Raw genomic sequence first — 12,429 nt, 5'->3', positions numbered from 1 at the left:
AAAGTCTTCATCACAAGAAAAAAATTTTGTGACTATATATGGGACAGATGTTATCTAGACTTACTGTGGTGATCATTTTGCAATACATACAAATATCAAATCATTATGTTGTACACCTGAAATGATTACAACTTCATATGTCAATTATGCCTCAATTGAAAAAAAAAATTATAAACCTGGCTGGATTCCTCACATAGCTCCAGGGAGCCCTACCGACCCACTGCCCAGTACTCCTCTGTTTGCTCTTTGTGGCTCTGATCAAATAAGTTCACACTTTTAAGTGTCCAGGTATTGAAGTATCTGTATTAGTAAAAATCAAAACAGAGTTCTGCTTAATCTATAAGGAAGGCTCAGCACTAATGTCTCAATCTGCTCTTCTTAGTTTAAGCAAAAGATATGGGCTTTCAGCATCCCCTATTTGGCTTGAATTGTCATTTGTGCATTTTTATTTTGTGTTTTCCTTTGTATTTGATGCTGCTGCTCTATGGATCTCCTCAATCCCTCTCTCCCTCACCCTTGTCTTCTGTCTTTGAGAATGCCGGAAGAATTCTCCACAGGATCCTTTTCCTTTTGATCCAAATAGAAAATCAACATAATACTGCTCTGGATGTACTCCTTCACAGGGGAAAAAAAATAAGCTGGGTTTCGTGGCCTCAAAATTCTGTCCTTTGATGAGAGATAAACATAAGGTGGTCATATAAATGACACAGAGAAAATGAAAGGGCATTTCATCATGTTCAAGTGGCACTAAGCATGTTTATGAAGGAATATTTTAAAGGTCAAGGACTGTTTTTAACTCCTGGAGACAGAATTTCTTAAAGATCTGTCCTTCTGATCAGTTCCATTTTAGCTCTCCACTCATCACTGCAGGACCAAAGAACTTAGTGGGAGCAGCTCCTGGAAAAGGCTTTGAAGAGGAGGTGTAGGATACTGTGTAACCGATGCCACACAGAACAACAGGGCATAGAGGGCAAGGCTGAGATGGGCTGGAGCCCCGGAATATGGATACGTAGCTATCACGTGCCAACTGTAAAGTGTCTGGTAATAGTTTTCTGGTCCTGGTAGTATGAAGGAAAAGTGCCCAGGTCATTAGGGCGGAGAAGATTTTTAAAAGGTTTTAGGTATGCCACGCGGTTACCAGGCAGTGACAGTGTCATCAGAATCGAGGATGGAGGAAGAATCATCCAGGTAAATATCTGAGAGGTTTGGTATCATAATCACAACCCTTGCCTTGTCCAAATACTCCCTTTATTTACCTTACTGAGATTATTTGCCTAACAATCTGTTAAAATTAACTCACTATGGAGGAAACATTATATTATTCAGGAAATAGAAATCCATGTGCTGCCCATGGAAGATAACTGCCAAAATGGGTGCAAGACAAAAACCCTTATTAAACTTTAGCTCAGGAGTCCTGCTGAAGACTGTGCCTGATACCCATCCTGTCTGTTCAACAGAGAGGTCAGTAAGTTTAGCGAGGCGTGCAGGATAGGCTGGTTCCAAAATGAATCTCTCTCCTTGCTTTATTCAGAAGGAGGTACAACTGGAAGAACATTCTAAGAGATACAGCTTTCTCACTAGCTGGTTCAATGTTATTTAAAATTGTCTTTGTAAAAAAAAAAAAATAAATAAATAAATAAATAAATAAAAATGGTCTTTGTAGCACTATGATTTCTGCTAAAAATTACCTTGAATCCCTCCTCCAGGAATAGAATTCCCACTTATTGAGTTAAATTTTTTTATTTTAAAAGACTGAAACCGGGATCCCTGGGTGGCGCAGCAGTTTAGCGCCTGCCTTTGGCCCAGGGTGTGATCCTGGAGACCCGGGATCGAATCCCACGTCGGGCTCCCGGTGCATGGAGCCTGCTTCTCCCTCTGCCTGTGTCTCTGCCTCTCTCTCTGTGACTATCATAAATTAAAAAAAAAAAAATTTCTAAAAAAATAAAAATAAAAAAAATAAAAGACTGAAACCCAGAGAAGATAAGGGGTTGACTCAAGGTCACATAGGGAATTCTTAGATAAGCTATTCACTCTATTTCTTTAAAAATAATTCTCCTGAAGGACTGAGGACCCTGGTTTCTCACTGGTTGTTGACTGGAAACCACCCTCAGCTCTGAGAGGCCACATTCAGGTCCCTATCATGTGAGCTTTCCCGATATGGCTGCTTACTTCAGCCAGCCAGCCAGCAAGGGGAGTTTCTGGAGCAAGTCTGTTAGCAAGAGAGAATTTTTTTTTTTTTTTAAGATTTTATGTATTTATTCATGAAAGAAATGCAAAGAGAGAGGCAGAAACATAGGCAGAGGGAGAAGCAGGCTTCCTGTGGGGCCTGATGTGGGACTTGATCCCAGGACTCTGGGATTACAACCTGAGTTGAAGGCAGATGCTCAACCACTGAGCCACCCAGGTGCCCCAAAAGGGAATCTTATATAACGTAATGTAACCTAATCACAAGGAGGTGGCATTGAATTCATCGTATTCTACTGAAGCAAGTTACTGGTTCTGCACACACTCAGCAGGAGGGGATTGTACAAAGGTATAAACATCTGAAGGTGGGGAACATGGGAGGCCTCCTACGGCTTGTCCGCCACAGCATACAACAGGGTGCCTTATGCTATTTTATCTACTTATGTTTATATTTTAGATTTTTCCTAATAAAAATAATTTTTTTATAAGTCTGCCATACCTAAATGTTCTGTAGCAAATACATTTCAAGATGAGCTTAAAAAAAAAAAAAAAAAAGAAGGAATTCTACTGAGTGAACCAGGAAGCACGAACTCTATAAAGGATTCTCATTGTACTTATGACCGATAATTTATCCATCTATTTAGTCATTGATCCAATAAACATTTCAAATTCTACTAAACACTGGCCTAAGCAGTAGGTGTACAACTAGACACATTTCTGTCCTCAAAAAATAAACAATCCAGAGGTAGAGGCGGATAAGGTAAGCTGACAACTATAGTGCAGAGTGACAAGTGCTGAGGCACAGCTAAACTGAGGGTACTCTGTAAAGGCACAGGTGGCCTTTGAAACTGCCTATTTATAATTTTTTAAAAAATTTATTTATTTATTTGAGAGTGTGTGTGTGTGCATGTGGGGGGAGAAGGAGACAAGCAGACACCCCACTGAATGGGGAGCTGGATGTGGAGCTTGATCCCAGGACCCTGAGATCATGACCTGAGCTAAAACAGAGTCAGCTGCTCAACCTAACTGAACCACCCAGGTGCCCCACTTACCTTCTATTTAAAGACTAGCTTTCCTTAAAGGATCTGACATATTTTGCATTTCTTATTTATGAGATGATCTCTGAAGAGAGAAGTGTCAGAATTATTATTCATTTTTCACTGAAGGAGTCTGGAGCCCTGATAATGAGCTCAGGGTAGGTTAAAGATGGCTGCAAATTTTTTGCCATTCCTCCCATCTAGAGGTGGGCTCTTGACTCTGGGCTGGTGCTGGGGCTTTTTTGGACCAATAGTATGTGGCAGAAGTGATGCTATATGACTCAAACCTGGGCCTTAAGACATGTGCTTCGAATTCTCCTTCTTGGAATCCACCAGCCATGTAAGAGTGCAACTAGCCTTCCAGAGGAGAGGCTGCATGGAGAGAGGCCTGAAGCTGTGTTTGATGTCTCAGCCCCAACCCCTACCATCTGGGGATGCTTTAAGCCACTAAATTTTGGAGTGGTGTGCGAGATAGCAATAAAAACCTGAAACTTAAGTTGTAGCTAAGCCATAAACAAATTTTAGCTTTTCCTCATGATTTCCTCAACCAGAACTTAACACAGAGTGGTGTGGTCACTCATACCCATATCCTGGGTACATAAAACCAGAAGAGGGTGAAGTTGGCCAATGACGGTAAGTCAGGCTGGGTAGTGTCCATTGAAGGTAGACCATTTCATAGAGTCTTTAAAATGGCTCCTTTGGGTCCTTCCTACTATGCTGGAGGAGTGCAGGAAGCATCAGATACCTGACACCCCCCTTCAGTTCCCAGGTCATTGGCAAACCCCCAATTGCTTGCTGAAGGAGAGTGAGCTATGATTCTGAAACTAAAGGGGGGCAGTGGGGGAGGGATCAGGAACTTTTATCAAGTGATTTGAATTAGCATCAGACAAGCAAAAGCTCTTTGGTCTCTCAGTAATGTGTCTGGGAGTACTCACCTGAAGACATCAGCAGGACGGCCTGAAGAAGGGCTACTTCAGTGTCATCCAGGTTGAAAGAAGACAGTGACATGCCCAGGTCAAAGATGGCATCTGACACCACCCCAAGACCCCCGTTCTTCAGCTGGCCCCGCGTCACTGCCATTTCCCCATTCAAGGTTAAAGTCTCGCTTTCTGGGTCATAGCGCACAGCAGCTCGAAGGGACATGATCTCCATGCAGCAGCCTTTGAGGAGGATTATCTGGTCTTCACATGGCAGCTGAAAAAAACCAGCCCATATCAGCAAGAACAAGTGCACAGACGTCAGTGAGGAATAACATGCAGTATCTTAATAGCAACAGGGACCACATCCTGTGATCAACATCGGTCCTGCACTCTTTGGGCCTCTGGCTTTCCCTTCCTTCCTACTCAGCTGTAGACTCTCAACAACCATTTTTCATACTCCAAGCTGGTCACTGATTTTAATGTCAGTACTCTGCCTTTCTTTTATGATGGATATAGATCTCCAACTAGGATTGCAGTCCTGTGTGAGATTGTGCTACTAATCCCTTACTCTGGGGGTTTGTATAATAACACCAACTGATCGCTGCTTGAGAACGTGGTTTATGTTAAGCTTACCACATTTCTCACAGTGGCTGGCAATTCTGCTTCTCTTTGATTTTTGAAGCAAGTTTGCTTCTTGGGTCTCTCAAAAGGCACAAAAGGAGAAGGTCGCTGGTAGAAGAGTGTTGCCCTACAGATTCAGAGATGTAAAAGCGTTGGCCCAGGTCACCCAGTGAGTTAGAGGCAGAGGTGAGACTAGAATTCAGACCTCCTGGCTCCTAGGGTTATGTTCTCAGGACTTCAGGCACCAGAATTACTCCACACACTGGATTTCTCTGCCAGTGCTATAATCTCGTTTTAAGCATCCTTGGTTGCCTTGTTAATTTGGATTTGTGATAATGTGATAATATTTATAATAAACTTAAAAAAAGTACTTTGTTAGCAAAATAACAAAAAAATCAGAGTTTTACCTTCTGGCAGGAGAGAATGTTTAATTAAAAGCCATTATCAAAATAGTTTGAAAGGCTATTAGTTAATGGATATTTTTGATGAATTGGGCATTGTGCTAAGATTTTACGTGTGTCACCTTACTTAACCTTCACAGCAATACAGTGAAGTAAATATTCTAATTCCAATTTCATTTACAGAAGTGGAAATCCAGGCACTGAGAGGTTGAGTAACATGCTAAGGGGTCACATGAGGGTTTTGTGGGTGAGGCTAGGATTTGAAGCTAGATCTTTCAGAATCCAATGCAAAAAAAAAAAGAATCCAATGCAAAGAGAAGAGAACACACTCTTTTGAAGTACTGAGGATATGACTAGGTTTCCATAAACAATGAATGTGTAAATTATACATAATTATTATCTTTTCATTAAATCAGGTACAAATTCTTTTGGGGCAGTACTCTTGGCAAGACTCACCTAGTTCAATTTTGGTTGTTACATAAAAGTGAAAGTAATATACTTAATTACATTTAAAATGCTGGGTATTTCATATTTTTTTGCTAACTCGACCTAGCCACCTTACCATTTAATCTCAAATTACTTAGCTTTTTCTACAGAATAAAAGTCATTTCATATTTGGTTCTGGAATATATACATGGGAATTCTCTCCTTCCATTCATTAAAGAAAAAAAAATCACTGTGATTTGCTTTTATTTAGGTTCTAATTTGTATTCCTTGATTATATCCTTGGATTTCTGGCCCAAGATCATCGTAGGAAATAGGAAACCCCGAGCTTAGATGTATCCATCACCAGTAAGATGGAGAATTGACCCAATTAGGTGGAGGCTGGCTTGAATGCCTATGGGGAACAGGGAATATTCAGCCTCATGAGGATCACCTGAGGGCTTGTGAATCATATTGCTGGTCCTACTCTCTGAGTTTCTGTATTCTCCAAGTTCCCAGGGTATGCTTCTGCTATTGTTTCAGGGATCCCACTCTTGAGAATCACTGACATGGAATAGCAGAGAGAAATTACCAATCAGATCAAAGCATTTATTTATTTTTTTAAATTGTCACAAAGAATGAAATTTGGGCAGACCTTGTCTTTGTAGCCAAATCTGGTTGTAGATGAAGTAGAGGAATTCTTTTTAAAACTGTTTGGTTCAGATTTAAATAAAAGCTGAATGAGTATTTGTCAAGGATCACCAATGGTTTAAAAACTAGGCCAGATGCCTTTCCCTTTTAGAAAGGTTTGTAGGATGCTGGTGAGATTTGTTTCAACATGTGGGCAAATGATCTTGGTCACCTACCACAATACTTTCATTGTGAGAGCACTACACGAAGGGCCTGACAGGCAGAGGCAGGGACACTCCCACAGACTCTTCCTGTCTCTTTGGGAGAGCATCACTCAGGTTGATTGGCAAAGATGACAGTGCTCTGCACTCCAAAAGTGAGTCTTTTTTAAAAAAAATTATTAATTTATTTGAGACAGAGAGAGAGTGGGAGAGAGCATGAGTGAGGGTAGGGGCAGAGGGAGATGAAAAGCAGACTCCTCATTGAGCAAGGGAGCCTGACAAAGGTTTGATCCCAAGACCCTGGGGAAGGCAGATGCTTAACTGAGCCCCCAGAAGTGATTCTTAATGTGCGTTTTTGGCAGTTCTGTCAGAAATGACTTTAGATCTTTGAAGCCCTGAGTATCCACCAATCTTGCTGGTGGATTGGCATGGATCTTAGCAGAAAATTAATGTGAGTGCAATTTGAATAGCATATGTACCAAACTGCCTCTGGCAGGAAAACTCTGGCTTTCGCAACCACCTGGGATTTCCAACCCACTCCATAGGCAGCTCAGGAGCCCACACCGGTCACTTCCCTCTTTGGGGCTCTAATGAGAGGAAGAAAGGCTAAAGGTCCTCAGGAGGTCACAAACACCACAAACACATGCATCTCTGCTGTAAAAGCAGCCCCCCCTTTTATTTTGCAATTTGGAGATGGTGGAAAGGAGACAGAATCATGACTTTGAAGCAGGATTAAACTTCTAAGGGAAACTTGAAGAGAGAAACTTGCCACAATCCATGCTTGAAAGGTTCTGTGTTGACCCTTTACCCTTGTCCTGGCCATATGTGTTTGGTGTGTTTGTTATTGGTGGTGGAGATGGCTTTTCTTTCTTCTTAAACTGAAATATCTGTGGTTAGTTTACACAAGTTTTACATTTTCTAAGAAATCTTTTGTTGGTATTCAAAGGGGAACACATGACTAATAGTACAGCTTGCATTGCAGGGGTAGCATACTCAATAGAGCTTTCCTTCAGACACCAAGGATGAGGGACATGGGACACACCCCAGAGAGAGAAAGAAAGGTCCAGAAAAATATACTTGACACAGTGAACAAAAAAGAAAGATGACACCCAGAGTCAGAGGAACAAGCACCCTTGGCACAACTGTGAGAGTGTATAACCCTTCTTGAGAGCAATCTGCCAACACATCTCAGAAGCCTCAAAAGGAGGAAACAGCCACACAACTGTTCTGCTAGGATATGTAGCAGAAAGCATATTGACTTTGACTCAAGCCATGGCCCTGTGTTTGGATAAGTTAATCTCTTTGATCTTAGTTTCCCCCATCTATAAAATGGGCTTAATTCCAGGTATCCTGCAAATGTTATAAGGAGTGGATTTAATGTGGGCAGAGTTGAGCATGGTAACTGGGACATTGTAGGTGCCAAATGAACAGAAGTTATTGCTGTCATACTTCCCTATACCTGGGGTCAGTGAATAGACAGGATCTTCTGCCTCATGTGGACAAGCTAATAAATGATGATTGAATAGAGAAGGTAGGGAAATAAAGATGAAACAGTGCAAGTTTTTGTTTTGTACTGACATTGCTTTATGTGACTAAGTCCCAACTAATTAATATTAAATTATAAATAATACCCAGTATTCCTGGAAATTGATGGAACTATAATGAAAAATAATGCAGAAGAAAAAACAATTTCCTTACCTCACAAAACATAGGCAACTTTTTGGCAAAATCCACCACTCTGGTAATTGCTGGTGTGATGATTTTTGTAAAATGGCTGAAGGCTTCCAAGTCAACCTTTCCACCTTCTGGGGCATTTACTATTGGTGCTTGTCCAATATCTTCTGGCTAAGAAGGAGAAACAAGAAAGATTTGTTTTCTTTTAAAAAATATTTTATGTATTTATTCGTGAGAGAGAGAGAGAGAGGCAGAGACACAGGCAGAGGGAGAAGCAGGCTCCATGCAGGGAGCTCAACGTGGGACTCGATCCTGGGTCTCCAGGATCACAACCTGGGCTGAAGGTGGCGCTAAACCGCTGAGCCACCCGGGCTGCCCAACAAGAAAGATTTAAATGAAGAACCTGAAGGGATCTTTATTTATCATAGTTTTCATGTGGCAGAAAATCTCTTCTGAATTGACATGCTATACAATATCTTGTTGTCACTTTGCTCCATAACAGACAATGCAGTTTTCATGTAGTTTAGTTTTCTGAGCAAAGATATATGTCTTGGCCATTGCTTTAACAGCCCCCAGTGATCATGTTCACAGAATTGGTGCTGTAGAATTAAAGAAAGGGAAAGCAAGTGAGAGAAAGAGGGAGGCAGAGAGAAAGGACAGGAAAGTGGGTTCTGCTTCTCAATGCATGAAGGATGCCAGGTGATATAAGTGCTAGGGGTTCTGGGGTGGCATTTTCAGAGCCCTGCATGTTCTGGTGTGTGTGGGCCACGATGGAGGAGTGCAATGGGGATGACTTCTGATGAGGGAGCAGAGGAAAGCTGAAGACAAAGCACAAGCTGATACGCCATAACCACCCCCCACCTCCCCAGCTCCTGGGTGGGATGTGTGTGACAGTCCTCTGGAAAAGTCCTGACCAGTCTTAATGTTAATGCTTTGCTAGAGGGGAAAAACACCTTAGTTTGATAATAGACAGGCCTCCAGTATCCTAAGGGTCTTCTTTAGTATATAAAAGTCTTCGTGGATGCCTCCCTTTTTCCTTAGCTCCCCCTACTCCCAAGTTTATAATCAGCCATTCCTCACAACCCCAGTGCAGCAGCTCTTTCTACCCATGGGTCCTGTCCCCCTGCTTAAATAAAATCACCTTTTTGCACCAAAGAATTCTTTCTTAGCTGTGGGCATCAGCACTCACTAACACTCCAAAACAACATCACTGGCAAGTAGCACCCTGTGGATTTGTTCTTGCTTTTGACCCAGGTGCTGGGGGTCAAAGTTCCTGTCTGCCCTACAGACTCCAGGTGGAGGAGGTCTCAGCCGGCTGAGGAGGAAGACCTCTAGGTCACCCATAGGAACTAAGCTGTGTACACTTGGCAAACTTACAGGCAGGCGGTATTACTAATATTCAGTGTTCCCGGGGCACTTCTCTCCTGTTGACTTGCCCAAGAACAATCCATAGCCTTGCTACTCAAAGGGTGGTGTAGCCGCTTGGATGTCACCTGAGGACTAGTTAGAAAGGCAGACTCTCAGATCCCCTCTCCAGACCTAATGCAGAACCAGCACGTTAGCAAGCCCCTCAATGGTCCTGATGTCCATTGGTACTTTCTAGCTCCTTATCAGTGCTCTAAGACCATCTCTGAGACTATCATGATCTCTCCTGTATCTCCTGTTGTCACCTGTGTTTCCTGCCAGGAGCAGTCCTCTCTATTGACCTTTCTTGTTGTAATAATAATGACCACTATTTACCTGTGGCCTTTTGAGGGAGTGCATTATCTGAAGTAGTTCTCACACAATCTTGATTGGCAGATGAGCAAACAAAGGGCTCAAGGAGGTTAAGACCAATCCCCTGAGGCCAGGACTGGGATACTGGTCACCCCAGACTCCACACAGCAATCTGCCAAGAAGCCCACATCCACCCCCTACTTCGAGACTTTTGCAACCTGTACACTTAAAAAAAAAATTATTTATTTATTTGAGAGAGAGATAAAGTGTGTGCATGTGCTAGCGGAGAGAGGGGCAGAGGGGCAGGAGGGCAGGGACACCGGCAGGCACACTTCCTCTGAGTGCGGAGCCTGATGTGGGGTGCGATCCCATGACCCTGGGATCGTGATCTGAGCTGAAAACAAGAGTCAACTGGCTGAGTCATCCAGGTGCCCCACAACTTGTACACTTTTGACACCAGTGGGGGGAGTGAAGGGGCAAAATTCTACTCCTTAATATTTCCCTTATCAGCCTTCTCCCACTGCCTTGCTGGAAGTCATGAAGGTGATCCAAGGGATCAGAGACTCAGGCCCGTCCCACGGCCTAGAGCCACAGTGAACAGACCAGTACCAGGCACCCAGAGCTGGGAGATGCGGGACGGTGGGCAGAGATGGGCGGGAGGATCCGACACTGAGAACCAGTCAAGCAAAGCTGAATCCCTCACCTGCAGACTGGTGAGGGCACTGCTCTGACAAGACTTCCAGGGCACACTCCTGCTGCTGCTGCTGGCCTGGGACCACACTTTGAGAACCACTGGGCTGGCAGTAACCACATCCAGCTCAGAGTAATCCAGTTACCATTTTATTCCCACACCTCCCCAATTATTGCTCACGTCCAATTTTTAGCACAAAGAAAAGCAAAGGATGATTATTTTACTAAGGTGTTACTAGGGCCCCAGGGTCAACAGGAGCAGCCTAGGCCCTCCAAGGGTGTGGTAGGAGCTGTGGTTACAGCCTTGGGGAGGATTTTAAAATATATTACATAACAAACTCTGGCAGCCCTGACCTTTTATGGGTTATCCAGTAGGTTCTTCTGTTTATTTTATTTTATTTTTTTATTGTTTGCTTTGCAGGCTGCAAGTGGATGGGAAAGGAACCTAGTGTGTCATGTTCTCATAGTCAGTGATGATGTTTGGGGACAACTGTTGGCATGGGAAGCCCACGGGAGGCTACTGCTCTGCTGACTTTCTGGATGCAGCCAGAATCGATGGTATAATCACACGTACAGCTTCCTTTCTCTCTGTCTGTCGTCTGTCTGTCTGTCTTTCTCACATAGACTGAGCTAAGGGAAAAGGCACATCACTCTCTCCTTCGGGCACTGCTTCTCCTGGTATGCTTCACCTTCCTTGTTGGTCTTTATAATTCCTCCCACCCTAGAAGTGAGACTCCTCTCACCTGCCTTGTTATTGAAGCTCAACTGATAAAAGGAGCATGTTTATATTAAAAAAGAAAGAGTTTTATATACACACACACGCACACACACAGGGTGAACATTTTTAAAATTAAAATAAATAACAATATTTTTATATTTTTATAGTTTTGTCCGGTTGAGTCCAAATGTCTTGTCATTGGACACTGATAGATCTAATCTGATTGTCCTTTGAAATGTTAGTAAGTTAATGCCAAGGTTAAAAATTTCCATTAAAAAAATAAAATAAAAATAAAAATTTCCATTTAATCTGTAGGTTTATGGAGCCTTGGAATCACACCTGTGATACCTCTAAAGGTTTGAAAAAAGGAGGGAAATTACACAAGGAAATATAGTAATTTTAATTAAAATTAAACTCCCAAATGTAACCATCTCATAAGCTTTTCTGTTGAAAAATAAATAGCAGGATAGGAACAAAAAATGTACTTTTAAGCCTTTGGGTATCTAATGGAAAATACAATTGCTAGAAGTAAAATCATATACAAAGTAAAAGCTTTTTATTATATCAAGCTTTATTCCCCTAATGGTTCTTGGTTACCAGAACAGCAGACAGATAAATAGATAGATAGAGTCTATGAATTGAGCTGAGTTAACACATGAGGTATGAGAAATTAAGGTTGAGCACTGCAACCTTGTCTGTGACTCCCCTAAAGATTTTTCACATCATTTGCTACAATATTTGGAAGATGTTAGAAATAAAGAAGAGTACAGATATTTGACATCAAACAAATCTATTAGATACATTAATACAACTAGTAGCCTTGTAATCCATGACATGAGATACATCTGCACACACACACACACACACACACACACACACACACAAGCACGCATTGAGCTCAAGCTCAGGTACTGATGATAAGCCTCTGGCTTGCAGATTCACCAGGGCAGGATGTGGGCACAGCCTGATTTTTGGTTCTGGGGCTCAAATTGCCTTAGCTTGATCAAGGGGGTGCTTCCCTCATTTTGACTTTCTTCCTCCTTGTCTGCCATAATGGTCCTCCTGAGCCAGCTTAGCCTACCTCTTCATGTCTCCTTCCCACCTTGCTTTGCACTTTTGCTGTGTGGAGCTGCCTTTCCTCCTGACTTTTGCTTTCTTTCCAGTCCCTGCTTTCATCTCATCTTTGCCAAGTCC

The 12,429-nt window shown here is 42.5% G+C and overlaps 1 protein-coding gene and 1 long non-coding RNA gene across 15 annotated transcripts in view; one reads left to right on the top strand and one right to left on the bottom strand.

The window, feature by feature from the left end:
• The window catches only part of LOC119865369, a 71,552-nt gene extending 60,207 nt beyond the window's left edge, over positions 1 to 11,345 (top strand). The window contains exon 4 of the long non-coding RNA XR_005376957.1: positions 10,939 to 11,345. This is a non-coding gene — a long non-coding RNA (uncharacterized LOC119865369). The remainder of the gene's footprint in view (positions 1 to 10,938) is intronic.
• THRB (thyroid hormone receptor beta) overlaps positions 1 to 12,429 on the bottom strand; it is a 371,451-nt gene that overhangs the window by 7,857 nt on the left and 351,165 nt on the right. For all 14 annotated transcript variants that reach the window (XM_038570696.1, XM_038570703.1, XM_038570693.1 and 11 more), the window contains 2 exons: positions 8,136 to 8,282; positions 4,157 to 4,415 (listed from right to left, as the gene is read on the bottom strand). In XM_038570696.1, coding sequence (XP_038426624.1) covers positions 4,157 to 4,415; positions 8,136 to 8,282 — 406 coding nt within the window. The remainder of the gene's footprint in view (positions 1 to 4,156; positions 4,416 to 8,135; positions 8,283 to 12,429) is intronic.

The sequence above is a fragment of the Canis lupus genome, chromosome 23 (genome assembly GCF_011100685.1).
Source record: "Canis lupus familiaris isolate Mischka breed German Shepherd chromosome 23, alternate assembly UU_Cfam_GSD_1.0, whole genome shotgun sequence".
In the NCBI taxonomy this organism is placed as follows: domain Eukaryota; kingdom Metazoa; phylum Chordata; class Mammalia; order Carnivora; family Canidae; genus Canis; species Canis lupus.
Note: the sequence above shows the minus strand (reverse complement) of the source record. Positions and strands in the feature narration are given on the sequence as shown.